At 42.4% G+C, this 17,685-nt stretch overlaps 1 protein-coding gene across 1 annotated transcript; it reads right to left on the bottom strand.

The window, feature by feature from the left end:
* Positions 1-386: 386 nt before the first annotated feature.
* LOC102492467 (phosphatidylinositide phosphatase SAC2-like) lies at positions 387-2,143 on the bottom strand. The gene is given in 2 exon segments (XM_014591064.2): positions 387-1,516; positions 1,519-2,143. Coding segments are annotated over 2 exon segments (1,551 nt in total). The 5' UTR covers positions 1,988-2,143; the 3' UTR covers positions 387-434.
* Between the last annotated feature and the right edge of the window lie 15,542 nt (positions 2,144-17,685).

Genomic DNA, 17,685 nt, shown 5'->3' with positions numbered 1-17,685 from the left:
ATATCCAAATGCTTCACACTGAAAACACTTTAAAGTAACTAAAAACTAAATGTATAATTTATAGAGATAACACACAGAAATGAACTGACAATTTAGAAAAATGGTAATCTCCTATATGTCTATATCCAACCCCTTTGTGGTCTACTTCATATACTCTACCCACCCCACTTGAAAAAAAACTTTTCAGGTTATGTCCAACCTGAAAAGTGTATAAGCGATACAGGTCTATACTAGGATACACCTGTGTGGTCCTGGCTTTTAAATTTGGAAATCTGGTCAGGTTCAGACTCCTTTTAAAAACTCTTCCCAACAAACATAATTAAATTTGTGATCCCTAGGATTCAGACAATACAGTTAAAATAGCCTAATAAATGAAAACAACTAATTTTTCCATTTTTAAAATAAAAATCACTGGATTCTTTGTGTCTAAAAACCTAAATCTGAATTATTCTTGTCTGGCATTGTGTAAACATATTTTTAAGTTCATTTTGCTGGGCTTCATTAACCACTTCAGGATCTGCAGGACTCTTCTGAACTTTTGCCACTGCAAAGTTTATCCCATGGGTTAATCCAGCTTGAGTGATACTTGCAACCTGGACCATGGAACTTCGAATCTTGGCAAAGGGAGAGACTGCTCTGCTGCTACTGCTCTCTGAAGGAGAAGGAGTTATGTGAAGCCCTGTCTCAAGTTCAAGCATGCTGGAACCAGAGCCAGGGGTCTTTTGAGATACAACTGCATGTACTGGTTCAACTGACAAAAACTGTGGGCCTGTTGCAGAAAAAGACACATCTAATTGAGATGGTCGAGAAGGTGTCTGTTCCATTGATTCTGATTGGGTTTCTTCATTGGCAACCTGATTGGTCATTTGATTTCCTTCCTCACTAGCCTGCTGAGACACAGACCTGGTCTCTGATAGTTGGGTCATTTTGTTTTGTGCATCTTGCACAAATTTGTGGCAGTAAATATCCACAGGCTTAGCAAAGCCAGTCAATATGTGTATGTTGTCAGCAGAAGGACTTTTCTTCAAGGGAGACTCCTGGCCTCTTCCGAGCCCACTTCCTTGAGCAGCAGTCATCTCTGAAGGAACATGGACGCTAACATCAGTGCTGCTGATAGACTGGGACCGACCGCCTAGCCGAGGTGCTGAAGCAATAATACCACAACTAGGAAGAACATAATCTATCGGACCTACACTCTCTAAGGAATCAGCTAGCTGCCTATCTTCATCAGACTTGGAATTTGTAAGGAATTCATCAGAGTGGTATGAGTCATTATCTGAAGAAATGTCCCCATCAGACTCTGCCTGGACCTTACTGTCCATCACTCCTGTGTTTTCCATGGTTTCAAGACTACTATCTGATTTCCAAAGATTTACTTTTAAGTTTGGTTTAAGAAAGTTAACTTTTGTTTCAGGTTTTGCGAAGTTTCCTAGCTTTCGTAGGTTGCCAATATTTACATTGGATTTGGTCTGCTTCACTTTCTGATTTAGAGATGAAAATTTACTCATTAAAAATTCTTTCCCTGTGCCAAAGAGCCTTGGTTTTGAGATCTGATACCAATGATGTCTTCATGAGGCTTACTGTTCTTCCTCTCAAGTTTCTTCTCAATTATAGGTACATTCAGTCCCATGGCTTGCTTAGTAATCTGCAGCATCTCTGCAATGCACTGAAGGGTATCTTTTCCGTCCTCTTCTGGATTGCACATTACAGCTCTCAGTGTGTGGAAATAGCCACTTGCTTTTTTGTATCTGTAGTGCAATCGCATGCAGGAGAACTTTGGCTTACCAAAAAGAGTAGGTTCAGGACCTATTTCTATTTTTTCCAGGTCTTCTAGACTTAGTCGTTGATACTGGTTTACTTTATCAACTTCATAGTCATAATAGGCCACGTAGTAGGCAGAGTTAGAAAGCAGTAACAGCACATCCACATCTCTGTGAGTAGCATCAATGAGGGGGCACTCTGAAAATTGTTGCTTGAGCCAAGCCATAAAAATTACGTCATGACACAAATTTTAATACGAAATAAATTCTACTCCTACTAATTACAGTGTTACTTTCATCCTAGTTTCCTGTTTTGGCATTAACATTTACATCAGTCAAACATGATCCTCAGTCAAAAACATTATGTCCTTAATGAAAAGCACTTGGCAAGTAACAGGCGGTCGAAAATGTCAGCCCTTCCCCCCAACCCCATTTTTACTGAAGTCTTAGCTGCAGTAAATACTTAATTCCCCTCCCCATCCACCCTTCCCCTTTAAAAACAAAACAAAACATAACAAAACAAAACAAAAAACACAAACATAACAAAACAAAACATAACAAAACAAGAAATACAAACGATAAACGAAATGAATAACCCTGTAGATACTCCCCACCCCCGACTGTTTGCAGCTCTAAAGAGAAGGCTGCTCTATTCGGTTTTTGTTTTCCCGTCACTGAGGCAAGCCCTCCTTCCACACTATGAAGACAAAAATTGCCAGCACCACATGAAGCCCGACCACCGCGACAATGGTCGCATAAAAGGCGCTGTCTTCAGGGGACATTAACATCAGACTTTGGAAAAGAAGTAATTTACAGGAAAAATATAACCCCACAGGAAATTTAATCATAAGTCCTGCAAAAAGGAGAAAAATCTTGAAAGTCATGGCCAAAACGCCGTCAGACTTGGGTTCGGCGGCAGCAGCGGTAGCTGCCCGCTGCGCGGTAGGTGGAGGCCTGTGGGAGCGTGGCATCGTCAGTTCGTCGGTCTGTCAGTCCGTCCATCCGTCGATGCCTCGAAGCTCAGAGAGCCGCCTGCAGCCAACCTCGTGCCTGCAGCGAATCCTCATATGCTTTTTGACTGCTCATATGTCTTCCTTAGAGAGTTTTTTGTTCAGCTCATTTTCTCATCTTTTAATTGGGTTAATCATTTTTTTTCTTCTGGTAAGCTGCTTGAGTTCCCTGTGTATTCTGGTTATCAGTCCCTTATCTAAGGCATAGTTTACAAAAATTTAAAATAAATAATTCTTAAAAATTCACATATCAGCCTCTATTAAGACAGTGGTGGGCCAGCTCCATGACTAGGTGGTGAAGGTAGCCAGATCCCACCTGGCTGATTCCGTGGTTTGAGTTCCAGATATGGTAACTTGAGAAATATGCTGGGCATGTGTGAATGTATGTCCCCACATTCTAACATGATGGAGAAATAGAAGAAAAGGATTGTGGGGTGACCATTCCCAAAAGGTGCCTTCTTCCCATTGTCTTTCTCTCTCTCTGTCTGTCTCTCTGGTGAATGCATACACTCTCTGGCAAAATAAAAAATGAAAAAGAATAAAGATAGTGGCACCAAACTGTACAAGTACTCATTGTATACGTCACTACCACATTCTCATAATAAAGAAAATGGCAGTTTTGAGCCAGCTGGCAGTGTGGTGGTTAAGGTGGCTGGATCTTATATGACTGACTGCATGGTTCTAGGCTTAGACCTAACAACTTGGGAAATACTTGGGTGCTTGTGTATGCATGTCCAAAATCCCAAGATGGAAATGGAGGAGAAGGGATTGCAGTGTGGCCATCCCCTTAGGGGATGCTTTCTCATGTTCCCTCTCTCTCTCCCTGGTGAGTGCATGCACACTGTAGAAAATTAAAAAAAGAAAAAGAAATAAAATGCCAGTTTCATATATGAAAGTTCTTGATGAAACAGAAAAAAATACTAGCTTTTTAAAGAGATTTTTGCTATAGGGAGCATGCACTCATAGGAGGCAGAGACAGAAAATGAGAAATCACCCCCCAGAGAAGGGATGGCCACACCATAATCCCTTTTTCTCCATTCTCCTCTTGGAATTTTAAGCATGAATGCACACGTGTCCAGCATATTTTAAGCCACCAGGTCCAGGACTTGAACAGTGGTCAGTCAGGTGGCAGTCCAGTGACATAACCACCATGCCATCTGCTGGTCCCAGCTTTAAGAAAATCTTTAAAATATTCATTTATTGGGGCCAACAGATGGCGAGATTTCTCATTTTCTCTCTCTCACTATCTCTGTTTCTCTCTCTAGTGAGTACATGTGTGGTAAGGCAGAAACCTCTTTAAATAATTAACTTCTGGAACCAGCAGATGGCATAATGGTTATGTTGCTGGACTCCCACATAGTTGACTGTAGTTTGAGCCCCAGACCTGGCAGCTTAAAAATCACACCAGAAGCATGTGCGTGCATGCCCCAAATCCTGACACTGGAGGGGAAGGGATTACAGCGTGGCCATTCCCCCTCAGTGGTGATTTCTTGCTTTCTGTCTCTCTCTGGTGAGCACATGCACCCTATAGCAAAAATCTCTGTAAAAAACAAAAAGCATTTCTCTTTTTAAAAATAATTATTTTATTTAACTTTATTTACTTATTTCTTTTTAAAATTTGACAAGAGAAGGACCAAGCAAGAGAGAGAGAGAGAAAGTGAGAAAGCATGCTGCCAGGTCTGGGACTCAGACTGCAATTGGCCATGTGGGAGTCCAGTGCCCTTAACCACCACACCACCTGCTGGCTCCCATTTATTTATTTTTATTTTTTACAAGAGAAAATGAGAGAGAGAGAGAGAGAGAGAACTCTCAACAGGGTCTCAATGCCACGATTCACCCCCAACCTTCAGCCAGCCCCAGAACACAGGCAAATGCATGCCCAACATACTCAGGGAAGTCTCTAGACTTGAACCAGGGAAATTCCCACGAGAGACTGTCTTACACAGCATTGTGTTTTACTGCTATACCCTCTTGCTCTATTAAATCTTGATCTAGAGTATATATCTCTTTAATATTTTGTGTGATAAAACAGAGAGTAAGCACAAAGCACTTTGGCATATGATGGTTGTTTTGAGGAAAAGCATGTGCAATCATTGATTGGGACTGTGAACTTAAATAGTTCATCTTTTATTTGTTTTATTTTAGAGAGATTTAAAAAAATTTTTTTTGAGAGGTTTTTGCTATAGGGTGCATGTGCTCGCCAGAAAGACAGAGAGACACAGAGAGACAGAAAGTGAGAAATCACCCCCAGGGGGATGACCACACCGCAATCCCTTTTCCTCCATTCTCCCCTTGTGATCTTGGGCACGCATGCACATGCGCCTGGTGTGACTTTAAGTCACCGGGTCGGGGGCTTGAACTGCGGTCGACTACATGAGAGTCCAGCGACATAGCCATTACGCCAACTGCTGGTCCTTTTAGAGAGATTTTTTAATCCTTTTTTTTTTTTTGGAGGGGTTTTTGCTATAGGGCGCGTGCGCTCGCCAGAAAGACAGAGAGAGAAAGAGACAGAGAGATAGTGAGAAATCACCCCCGGGGGGATGGCCACATCACAATCCCTTCTCCTGCATTCTCCTCTCAGGATCTTGGGCACACATGCACACGTGCCCGGTGTGAGTTTAAGCCACCGGGTCTGGGACTTGAACCATAATTGGCTACATGAGAGTCCAGCGACATAGCCATTACACTAACTGCTGGTCTCCCTTTAGAGAGATTTTTATGCTATAGGATATATGCACTCACTGGAGAGACAGAGAAAGACAGAGATACAGAAAGCAAGAAATCACCTCTCAAGGGTATGGCCATGCTGCAATCCCTTCCCATCCATTCTCCTCTTGGGACTTTGGGTTTGCACACACATGCACCTGACATGAGTTTTAAGTCACCATGTCTGGGACTCAAACTGCGGTCGACCACATGGCAGTCCAGTGACGTAACCATTATGCCATCTGCTGGTCCCTAGTTCATCATTTTTATTTGAAAGAATCAACAGACAAATTCTGATTATATCGACTTGAGTATCTACATTTCCCTTGAAGTGACACTGTATGACTTCAAGGAAATGAGCTAATTTTATCTTGCCACTTGTAACAGTTGAGCTTTCAAGTAAAACTTAGTACTTTGAAAAACTTTGATCTGACACCATGAACTCGATGTCTTTCTGAGGCTTAAAGACTTCCCTGATAAGATCAGTGGCAATAGGGACAACTCTGATTTTGAATTTTTTGGTAATAGAATATGTCAGCATTTGAAAGATCTGTATAACTCAATTAAATTATCTTTCCAGGGAACCAGCAGTTAGTGTAATGGCTATGTTGCTGGACTCCCACATAGTTGACCGCGGTTTGCATCCCGGACCCGGTGGCTTAAAACTCATGCCGGGTGTGTGTGCGTGCATGCCCAAGATCCCGAGAGGAGAATGGAGGAGAAGGGATTGTGGCGTGACCATCCCCCCTAGGGGGTGATTTCTTGCTTTCTGTCTCTATGTCTCTCTCTGTCTGTCTGGCGAGCACACGCGCCCTATAGTGAAAAATCTCTCCAAAAAAAAAAAATTATCTTTCCACATGACTAATCCATGATTAGTGTGTGAGAACAAGATCAATTTAAAGTGAAAGACCAATAGATTTGAAGGTAACAATATGCATACCTAGTTACAATAGTTTCAGATTTCACATTTTTTAAATATTAGAAAATTATTTTATTTATTATTATTTTTAAGTCCGCTATAGGGCACATGTGCTTACCAGAGACACAGATCAAGATGGGGTTGTGTGTGTGTGTGTGTGTGTGTGTGTGTGTGTGTGGTGGGGGCAGTGGGAGCAGTGAGAAAGGAAGTCAAACAGATTCAGGATTAGAACTGTGTTTGACCATGTGGGAATTCTGCACCTTCACCACCATGCCACCTGCTGGTCTAAGATTTCACACTGTTATTAACTTTAAAAATGATTTGCTAGAAGGACTAGCAGATGGCATGGTGGTTATGTTGCTGGACTCCCACATGACCAATTGCAGTTCAAGTCGTGGACCCAGCGGCTTGAAACTCACACTACGTGTATGTGTGTGTGTGCCCAAGATACAGAGAAGAGTAGAGAAGAAGGGATCATGGTGTGGCCATCCCCCTGGGGAGTGGTTTCTCGCTTTCTGTCTCTCTATCTCTCTCTGTCTCTCCAGGGAGCGCACATGTCCTATAGCAAAAATAAAAAAATAATAATAAAAATAATTTGCTAGAGAGCATGTGGGCTTGCTGGCCCCTCATAATTCATTTTTAATTCAGAATTGTATACTCAGCCCTCCAAATAAGTCAATGTAAGGATTTAAAAAGCAACCAGTTTAAGTTTTGCTTTTTGAGGAGCTCTTAGCCTAGTTGGAGCAAAACATATAAACATTTAGGAAAGAAACATTTATAAACATTTACACAGTTTGGGAAAGTGTCACGAGGTCTGTGCAGAGTATTAACAGCCTGGCTGGATGAGGGATATCCAACCTAATTTGGGAGAGGCAAGAAAAGACTTCTGACAAGAGAATCCTGAGCTGAGCCTTAAAGCATGAGGGAACAACTTGGTACATATCTTTGATACATTTCCCTGACCTAGATTTAGACTGTGGTAGAGAAATTTTATCCATATTCAAATGTGACTTTCGCACAGCTTATAAACTGATCATGACTCAAGGCATAAGTATTTTGCTTACTATTTCCATGATTTTGCTTACGACTTCCATCACATATGCAATGAACCTGACTTACAAGATTTGCAGCTCAGTTTTCATGACTAATCTATCGGATGCTGGGCGCACCTACTTTCTTTTTGCCTTGAACAAACTGTTGAAACTATCAGTTTTTTTCTTTCATTGTAGGTTCTCTGTTTGTGCCAAGTGAACTCAGATTGTTAACGTGTAGCCTAAACTTTTCAAATCCTTTACTGGCATGTGATTAGGATTAATGGATTATTATTATTTTTTTTACTGTTAGGATACTTTAGTCATTTTCTTTACAACAGAAACTCTGAGAATTCTAAATTTACATCCTTGCCCATGAGCTTCTTGTAGACACCAGAAAAAGTTTTGACCTTGTGCTCCATGTTGTTCTGCTGGGCTTTGTCCAGGTGGACCTGGACTTGGTGATTATTCATGAGATTATCATTTAGGTTTTTTTATTTTATTTTATTTTAATTTAAGGTTTTTGCCTAGGGTGTGTGTGCTCACTAGGGAGAGAAATAGTGAGAAAGTGAGAAATCACTTCCCTAGGGGAGAGGGCCACACCACAATTCCTTCTCCTCCATTTTTCTCTCTGGAGTTTGGGTACACATGCATGGGTGCATGGTGTGTTTTTCTTTCTTTCTTTTTCTTTTTTATTTAAGAAGTATTTATTGGGTCCAGTAGATGAAGTAATAGTTATGTCACTGAACTCCCACATGGTTAACTGTGGTTCAAGTCCCAGACCCAGAGGTTTGAAACTCACGCTGGGTGCATGTGTGTATGTGCCTAAAATCCCGAGAAGAGAATGGAAGAGAAGGGATTGGAGTGTGGCCATGCCCCTTGGGGGGATGATTTCTTGCTTTCTATCTCTGTCTATCCAGTGAGTGCATAGGCCTATACCAAAAAATCTCTCTTAAAAAAAAATAAAGAAAAAGAAAACAAGGACCAGCAGATGGCATAATGGTTATGTCACTAGACTCCCACATAGTCAATCGCATTTTGAGTCCCAGATCCTGTAGCTTAAAACTTATGCCAGGTGCCTTTTCATGTGTGCCCAAGATTCCAAGAGGAGAATGAAGGAGAAGGGATTGCAAGGCCATCCCCACTGGGAGGCAATTTCTCGCTTTCTGTCTCTTTGTCTCTCTGGCAAGTGCATAAGCCCTATAACAAAAATCTTTCTCTCAAAAAAAAAAGAGGTATTTATTTAATTTTATATATCGTTATTCTTCAGTTTGTCACAGGGCATGTACACTTACCAGAGTGATAGAGAGAAAGGGAAAGTGAGAAAGCAAGCTGCCAGGTCCAGGACTTGAACGTGGTCAGCCATGTGGGAGCCCAGTGTCTTAACCACCGTGCCACCTACTGGCCCCACACACCGTGCTTTTTAAGCCACTCAGTCCAGGACTTGAATCATGGAGTAACCCCCACGGGATCCAGCCACCTTAACTACCATGCTGTCGGCTGGTCCTGTGTATTTTTGTTTGTTTATTTGTTTAAAAGATAGGAATGCATTCCAGTGTCAGGATGCATTCTGCTATGTTTAAGTCGAAAAGTTTAGAATGCAAGGTTGACTGGCTACATCTTGTTTGTGGGCTTTTTTTCCTCTTTGCTTTCCTGAAAATGTAGTAATTCAAACAGACAAATAATGTTCCTTCATAGCTTGTTACTATTTGGAATGAATTTGATTTTTCTGTTTTCTGAGTGAAAAACAAAAATAATCCCTTAACTCTCTCAAATAAGCAGAACCTTGATAGTGGGAATAGTCAATTTACTTTGGTGTTGTTTTGTAACGCACTATGTTTATTGTACACTTGAGGACAGCCTGCATTTCCCCACACACCATGTACTAAAAAATAAAACAAAATGAACAAAAGGTCTTCTAATCTGTCTACAGAAAATATTAGGTTGTTCGGAAAGTCATGCCATATTTTTCTATGTGGAAATGTTATGACTTTCTCAATGACTCAATACCTAGCCTAACTTTTTTTTTTTAAAGAGAGATTTTTTGCTATAGGGTATGTGTGCTCACTGGAGAGACAAAGAGACAGAGAGACAGAAAGCAAAAAATCACCCTCTGAGGGTATGGCCACACCACAATCCCTTCTTCTCTATTCTCCTATTGGGATTTTGGGCGTGCACACACATGCGCCAGGCATGAGTTTCAAGCCACTAGGTCCGGGACTTGAACCATGTGGGAGTCCACCAATGTAACCATTATGGCATCTGCTGGTTCTATAATTTTTAAGGATCCGATTTCTCCACCATGATATTTTCAAGGTTACTTCTTCTGAAACAGAGAGAAGAAAGAAGAATGGCAACAGAGTCTTGACCCTGCGACCCACTCCCAGCTCCAGCCAGTCCTGATCATGGGCACGTGTGTGCTTGGCACAATCAGGGAGATATCTAGACACAATTCTGGAACCTTCCCATGTGGGTCAGCCTCGTAGAGCATTGTGGTCTCCTTCTGAAACACCGTGTTTTTGTCATTAGCATAATACCACTAAAAGATGATGAGGGAGTGATTTCATAACATTATTTTTTTCCTAGGAAGTATTTATTTTTATTTATTATTACTATTATTATTTTTAATTTGCTTAAGGTACATGTGCTTACCAGAAAGAGGCAGAGAGAGCAAGCGAGTGAGAGAGAGTGAGAAAGCAAGCCACCAGGTCCAGGACTCTAACTGCAGCCAACCATGTGGGAGTCCAGCACCTTAACCACTAAAGTACCTGCTGGCCCCAAAGATCTATTGCTGGAAGTGCCATTCATTATGTAGCCCCCTCCTGATGACTATTTCTGTCGCTTCCAGTTCTTTCTTATGCAAGAAGATATAATACACAATGTTCGGTTAAAATCTTGTATTATATCTTCTTGCAGTGTACAGGGTATCATAAATTGGGCTCCTAGGGAAGCAGATTCTGAGATGACGATTAACATATAATCCAGTTTATTAGGGATTATTCTTGAGATCTGTATCTATGGAAGGGAAACAAATAGAGCAGATTTGGGGAGATTGAGAAGGTGGTCTGCAATGAATTTTTAGTGATGCTCTCAGTTAACTCCACAGGGCATTCTTAAGAGAGAATAACCTGTCAGAGTTGTTGCTATGGTTTGGGTATGGTTTGCCCCAAAAGGTTCATTCACTGGAAGGCTAGTTCCCAATATAATGATGTTAAGAGGTGGTAAGATAACCAGCAGAGTGGGTTTTGAATGTTTACAACATAATATAGTGCTAAATAGTGGAGGTTGTGAATACGTTTATATCCTCAATTTGTTTATTGTACTTTGTATACATGCTTCTTTTTTTGAGAGGTTTTTGCTATAGGGCACATGCGCTCACCAGAAAGACAGAGAGGGATAGAGAGACAGAAAGTGAGAAATCACCCTCCATGGGGGGATGGCCATGCTGCAATCTCTTCTCCTCCATTCTCCTCTTGGGATCTTGGGTACACATGCACACACGCCCAGCATGAGTTTAAGCCGCCAGGTCTGGGACTTGAACCACGGTTGACTACATGGGAGTTCAGCAACATAGCCATTACGCCAACTGCTGGTCCCTGTATACATGCTTTTAAAGACCATTCTAGGGACCAGTAGATGGCGTAGTGGTTATGTCACTGAACTCCCTCATAGTCAACTGTGGTTCAAGTCCTAGACCCACTGCCTTGAAACTCATCCTAGGTATGTGTGCATGCATGCCCCAAATCCTGAGAGGTGAATGCAGAAGAGGGGACTGTGGTGTAGCTATCTCCCCTGGGGGGGTAATTTCTCACTTTCTGTTTCCTGTGGGTGCCCACACCCTTCAGCAAAAATAAAAAAAATAATAAATTCTGGGGACCAGCAGTTAGCGTAATGGCTATGTTGCTGGACTCCCACATGGTCGACCGCAGTTCAAGTCCCGGACTTGTCGGCTTAAACTCACACTGGGCGCGTGTGTGTGCACGCCCAAGATCCCAAGAGGAGAATGGAGGAGAAGGGATTGCGGTGTGGACATCTCCCTAGGGGGGCGGGGCGGTGATTTCTTGCTTTCTATCTCTTTGTCTCTCTCTGTCTTTCTGGCGAGCACACACGCCCTATAGCGAAAACCTCTCCAAAAAAAAAAAAATTCTGTACCTTACGAAGATTGTAATGATTATATATCAATCATTAAGTTACAATAAATATAAAAAAAAAGAGGTGGTAAGACCTTTATGAGAGGGAATATAGTGGGCAGTCTATGAATCATGGGAGCACCTCCCTCTTGAATAGATTAATAAAATTTTGTGGGAGATGTGAGTTCTTTCTCTCATGGAAATTGTTGGTTCCCTTGAAAGCAAGTTGTTAAGGGACCAGCAATTGGCATAATGGCTAATGTGACTGGAATTCCATGCCGTCTACCACAGTTCGAGTCTTGGATCTGGTGGCTTAAACTCACTCGGGGTGCGTGTGCGTGCGTGTCCAAGATCCTGAGGGGAAAACGGAGGAGAAGTGATTGCGGAATCGCCATCCCCTCTGGGGGGTGATTTCTTTCTTTCTGTCTCTCTATCTTTCTGGTAAGTGCATGCGCCCTATAGCAAAAACCTCTCCAAATAAATAAATAAATAAGTAAGTAAGTAAGTAAGTAAGTAAAGTGAGGCCCCAGAGGTTGCTCTCTCTTTGCATGTGCCCACCTGTCTGCCTCTCTCATGCCTTTCCTAGTTTTCCAAAGGTACTACCATATTGATGAAGTCAAAGACCTCAGAGTCACTTGGATTCTGTCCTCTCCCTCAACTCCACATTTAATTAATCACCAAGTCCTACTGAATTTTATTCCTAATTAATTCTGATATGCGGCTTTCCTATCATAATGGACAATTTTTTTTTTTTTTTTTAAGAATTATCTCGGGGCCGGCAAGTGGCATGGTGATTAAAGGCACTGGACTCCCACATGGCTGACCACGGTTCAAGTCTCGGACCTGGTGGCTTGCTTTCTCACTTCCTCTCTCTCTCTCTCTGTCTCTCTCTGATCAAACTGGAAAATAATAATGATAATAATAATAAATAAAGTTAAAACAAAATAATTCTTTTAAAAAAAGAATTATCCCATTTAACTCTACGTATTTTATTTCTTTATTTTAATTTGATGGGGCGAAAGGGGGGAAAGAAGGAGAGAGAGACAGAGAGAGAGCAAGGAAGCAGGCAGCCAGGTCCGTAATTCGAACTGCAGTAAACCACGTGGGAGTCCAGTGCCCCCAACCGCCACGCCATTTGCCAGCCCCCATAATTGACACTTGTATTTTATGGTTCAGATCTTTCTTTTTCTTTCTTTCTCTTTCCTTCTTTCTTCTTTTCCTTCTACCTTCCTTTCTTTCTTCCTTTCTTTCTTTTCTTTCTTTCTTGTTTTTTTTTTTTGGGAGTTGTTTTTTTTTTTGAGGGTTTTTTTTTTTTTTTTTTTTTGCTATAGGGCACGTGCGCTTGACAGACAGAGACAGAGAGACAGAAAGCGAGAAATCCACCCCCAGGGGGGATGGCCACGCTGCAATCCCGTCTCCTTCGTTCTCCTCTCAGGATCTTGGGCACGCATGCACACGTGCCCGGCGTGAGTTTTAAGCCACTGGGTCCGGGACGCGAACCGTGGTCAACTACGTGGGAGTCCAGCGACAGCCATTATGCTAACTGCTGGTCCTTCTTTCTAGGATTTTGCTATAGGGCACGCGCACTTGCCAGAAAGTCAGAGACAGAGACAGAAAGTGAGAAATCACCCCTCGGAGGTGGTGGGGGGGATGGCCATGCCGCAATCCCTTCTCCTCCATTCTCCTCTCGGGATCTTGGGCACACATGCACACACATACGCCTGACATGAGTTTAAGCCACCAGGTCCGGGACTCGAATGGCAATCGACTACATGGGAGTCCATGCCATTACGCCAACTGCTGTTCCCTCTCTTGTCAAGTTTAGTATCTTGTCCTTGTCTGTGTTTTTGACCAATCTGGCTAGGATGTACGTTGGAGAAGACCTCCTTGGGTTGATTCTGTTAGGTGTCTTTTATATTTCTTGGGTCTGCATATCTGAATGCCTGTCTAGGTTTGGAAAGTTTTCTTCCAGAATTTCATGGAATAGATTATCAATGCCCTTATTAGTTTCTTCACCTTCTGAGAAACCAATTACCTAGCTGTTTGGGCACTTAACGGTATCTAATATTTCTCATATATTATGCTCATTTTTTGGGTTATTTTCTTAGTCTTTTTGGTCATTTTTTTCTAGGTCAGAGGCCTTGTCTTCAACATCTGAGATTCAGTCTTCTGCATAGTCTAATTTGCTTTTAACACTTTTGAGAGAACTTTTGATTTCCTGTATTACAGCCTTCATCTCTAACAGCTCCATTTGATTCTTTTTTATGGTGTGTATTTCTTCTTTCAAATCATGGCAGAACTTGCTTTCCTTCTGGAACTCATTGTCTCTTTTCTCTTGCACCTTCTGGAGTTTATTGTCTCTCATCTCTTGCCTCTCATTTAGTTTTGTCACTATGTATATTCTGAATTCTTTATCGGACATTTCCATGAGTTTCACTGTACTGTCTATGGGTGCTGAAGGGTTGGTTGTTCTTTTCCCCTAGGGGAGAGAGATTTTCTTCGTTTCTCATATTTCTTGTGCCTCTGCAGTAGTTTCTGGTCATCTGATGGATTATACGTTTCTTCCTAACTTCTTGGAGTTAATTCTGAGCGTTCAAAGGTGTGTAGGAGGAGGCGATCCACAATCTCTCTACAGTTCTGTTTCCCTGATGCTCACCAACCAAATTGAGCTTTTGACTTTGGAACTGGTTATTATAAAGGCCTCACAGTTTCTAGGGAATAGGTGCACCTAGGCTGAGTTGTGGAGTTTTAACTGAGAGTTCAGAGTTGTACAAGAGGAGATGAGCCACACTCTCTCTGCAGTTTGATATTTTTCCCTGCTGCTCACTCAGCAGTCTCTCTTCTTTGAATTATAGTCATTTGGTGCTGTATTCACTTTTGGTTAATTGGTTGGAGAAGGCTTCTGCAACTGTAAGATCATGTGCTTCCCCTTACTGTGAGGTACTTCTGTGACGGTTTCTCACCTCTATTGTGTTTTGCAATGTGGTACCCACAGAAAGAGATTTTTAGTTCAGACTTAAAAAGAGGAGTTTCTTCTTTTGGGAAGCAGGGGTTCAGTACGAGTTGAGGATTTCTGTGACCCTAAAAGTATTCAGATGCTTGGCTACTGTGCACCTAGGCCTGTCTAGACACTCATTGTGCGGAGGCTGAGCAGCAGAATGAGAAAGTAAAATTTAAAAAAAAGGAAAAGGAGGGACAAACCGTTGGCATAACAGTTCTACCTGGCAGAGAGGATTAGAGAAGCTACCTGAAAGAACTCATACCATAAAATAACCTGAACTTATCCAGCCCAGCATTGTAATCTGTAGAGACTGCAAAAGAGCAGCCATAGCCAGAGGATTACCTTGAAGAAGACTCTGAAGGAGGAAAAAGAGACTGATCTTTTCTAGCAGATGGTAAACCACAGAACATCTGGTAGGCAGGGCTGAGTTGAGAAGGTTCATGTGCAAATTGCATGCTGGGTGTTTGCTTTTCACACAGTTCAGTAATTGACAGGTAAATGTTTTCTCAGAAATATCTAAAACCATAAAGTTTCTGTCGTTATAGAGTCACAAACAAAATTATAACAAATATTTTGAAAGTTGTCTTTAAAATTCAGGTTTTTTTTTTTAATTTTGAAAGTTGCTTATCTATTAACTGTCACGAACCATGGAGTATAAGCAAATTTTTTGATATGTAAAGCAAATGTTTGTGGGAAAATGTAAAAATAAATTAAATTAAAAAGAAAAACATTTATTATTGCCAGGGTGTGTGTATACTCATGAAAGAGGAAGGGAAGGAGGGAGGGAGAGAGTATGAACACGGGTGTCCAGCATGTTTTTCAAGCCGCTGGGACTGGGATTTGAACCCTGGTCGGCCATGTGGGATCTGGCTCCTTATGCACTAGAACTTAACCTCTGTGTGCAACATAATTTTTAACTTGTTTGGATGTTTATTTCTTCAATAGGTTTAGTTTCCAGATGGAAAAAGGCCAATTTACATCTGCTATCACAGCCATTTACCATAATGCCTGGTAATAGGAGCAACTGATTCCTTCTTGATCGAAGATACCTTCAAAATGTGAGGAAGTTTGTTGTAAATGATCATCTTGGGGCCAGCAAGTGGTGTAGTGGTTAAGGCGCAGGACTTCCGCATATGCTATGGTTCAAGTCGCAGACCTGGTGACTAGCTTTCCCATTTTTTGTCTCTGTCTCTTAGGCGAGCACTCGCACCCTGTAGTAAAATTTCTATTAAAAAAAAAAAAGAAGATAATCTCTACTCTCTCTGGTTATCTGAGCTTCTTTCAAAACCTAGCACTATAACTTTACCATTTCAGGTAGAACTGACCATTTCCTCCTTTGTGTTTCTACTGAATGGAATATTTAAGTCCTACCTTAGTATCAATGATGTTTAGCTTGAATCCTAAGCACCTGAGACTTAGGCCAAAGTAGAGGAGGTAGAGCTTTCCTCTACCCTATGTATTAAATTGACATAAACCAGATTAACTGGAGAAAAACACTTTTTTTTAGGTTTTTGTCACAGAGCACGTGCACTCACAAGAAAGAAGAGAGATGGAGAGAGACAGAGATAAAGTGAGAAATCACTCCAAGAGGGGATGGTCATGCTGCAGTCCCTTCCCCTCATTCTCCTCTGGGGATTTTAGGCATGTACACAGACATGCCCAGCGTGATTTTCAAGCCAAAATGTATGGGACTCCAACCGCAGTTGGCCATGAGGAAATCCAGCTGCTTTAACCATCACACCACCTGCTGGCCCAAGAAAAACAATTTTAATTCGAAGTAAGCATGGGAGTCCCAGAAATATGAGAATCAAAGAAAGGCCAGATGATTGAGGCTTATGTTACATACTGATCCAAAGAAAGGAATTGGACTTGAGGCTTCCGGGCAAACAAGAGAGGGTAAAGGAAGGACATACGAAATGAATAAAGGGTGCCTAGTTTTGCAGATAAAATCTCTCAGGGGCTAACAGTTGTCTAAGAGCAGCTCTTTTCCTGGTACAAATACTTTCCCTAATGAAAACTGCCTTTTCAAATGTAGATTTCTCTTTAAAAACGGGAGTTTAATACTTAATTTTAGACGTTTGAGGCGGGGGGGGGGAGGGGGGGTGAAACACCTTTCTGTGTTGCCTGGTTCTCAGTAGCTCAAAGTAATATGCCAGAGTGGCTTATTTTGGGTTGGCACATTCTGTTCTGCAATCTATTTTTGGGTGCTGTGCCTTGAGTTCCAATACCAGGAAACGAAATGAATCAATGTTCACCCTGATTAAAAGGATCTTCTTAAACATTCTAGTAGACCCTTGCCATTATGCATATACAGTAAAAAAATCCTTTACAGTTTTTAAACGTTGCATTCTCCAGGCACTTTAATTGTTCTTAGACAGATGGCCAAAGCATGGCTACGGGAACGCAAAACGCTAGGAGAAAAACGACTGGAGCGCCAAGAAAAGGATGATTGGCTGCTAGGGCGCAGAAGTTACACGTTCTCAGACCAACGCAAGAACTAGGAAACCGCTGAATGTTCAGGTTTTGAAATACGGTTTCTGCATCGTAAAGAAAAAAGATTAGCCTATCAGGGAGAACGGAGCATATCCAATTACCAATCAAGAGCGGGAAAGAAGCCAGAACCCGGGGATACCCACGCACCACCGAGGACGTCATTCTCCGGCCTCCGCCAATGAGCGGCTTGGAGGGCAGGGCAATAGGCGGGCCAACTGCCGTTGAAAACAATCATCTGCAGTACAACTGTCCAACCCAGTGTGCTGCTCAAGCCACTTGAGCAAACTCTTGGGCAAGGCGCTCGTTAAATGCTGCCCACTCTCTTTATCGCCCGAGAAGTTCTGGCCTGGTACCTCTTCCCCCCCACAAGGGCCTTCCTTCCGACAGCTCCCACGGAAGGGCAGCAAGCACACTAACTTCGCGCTTTCTACCTTCACAGGAACCGGGAGTGCGGCGCTACCTGAGGGGGAGGGGTGGCCCAGTGCGCAGGCGCGCAGGCCTGGAGGGGGCGAGGCTGTGGCGGGGAAGGTAACCTGGGAGCTGTATTTCTCACGCCAAGCAAGCGCTCCTGCGCCGGAGGCCTCTGGGACTACATTTCCCAGGAGCCCCAGCGGCGCGGGGCGGGCAGGCTGGTT

Source organism: Tupaia chinensis, unplaced genomic scaffold (genome assembly GCF_000334495.1).
Source record: "Tupaia chinensis unplaced genomic scaffold, TupChi_1.0 Scaffold000527_1, whole genome shotgun sequence".
NCBI classification, from domain to species: domain Eukaryota; kingdom Metazoa; phylum Chordata; class Mammalia; order Scandentia; family Tupaiidae; genus Tupaia; species Tupaia belangeri.
Note: the sequence above shows the minus strand (reverse complement) of the source record. Positions and strands in the feature narration are given on the sequence as shown.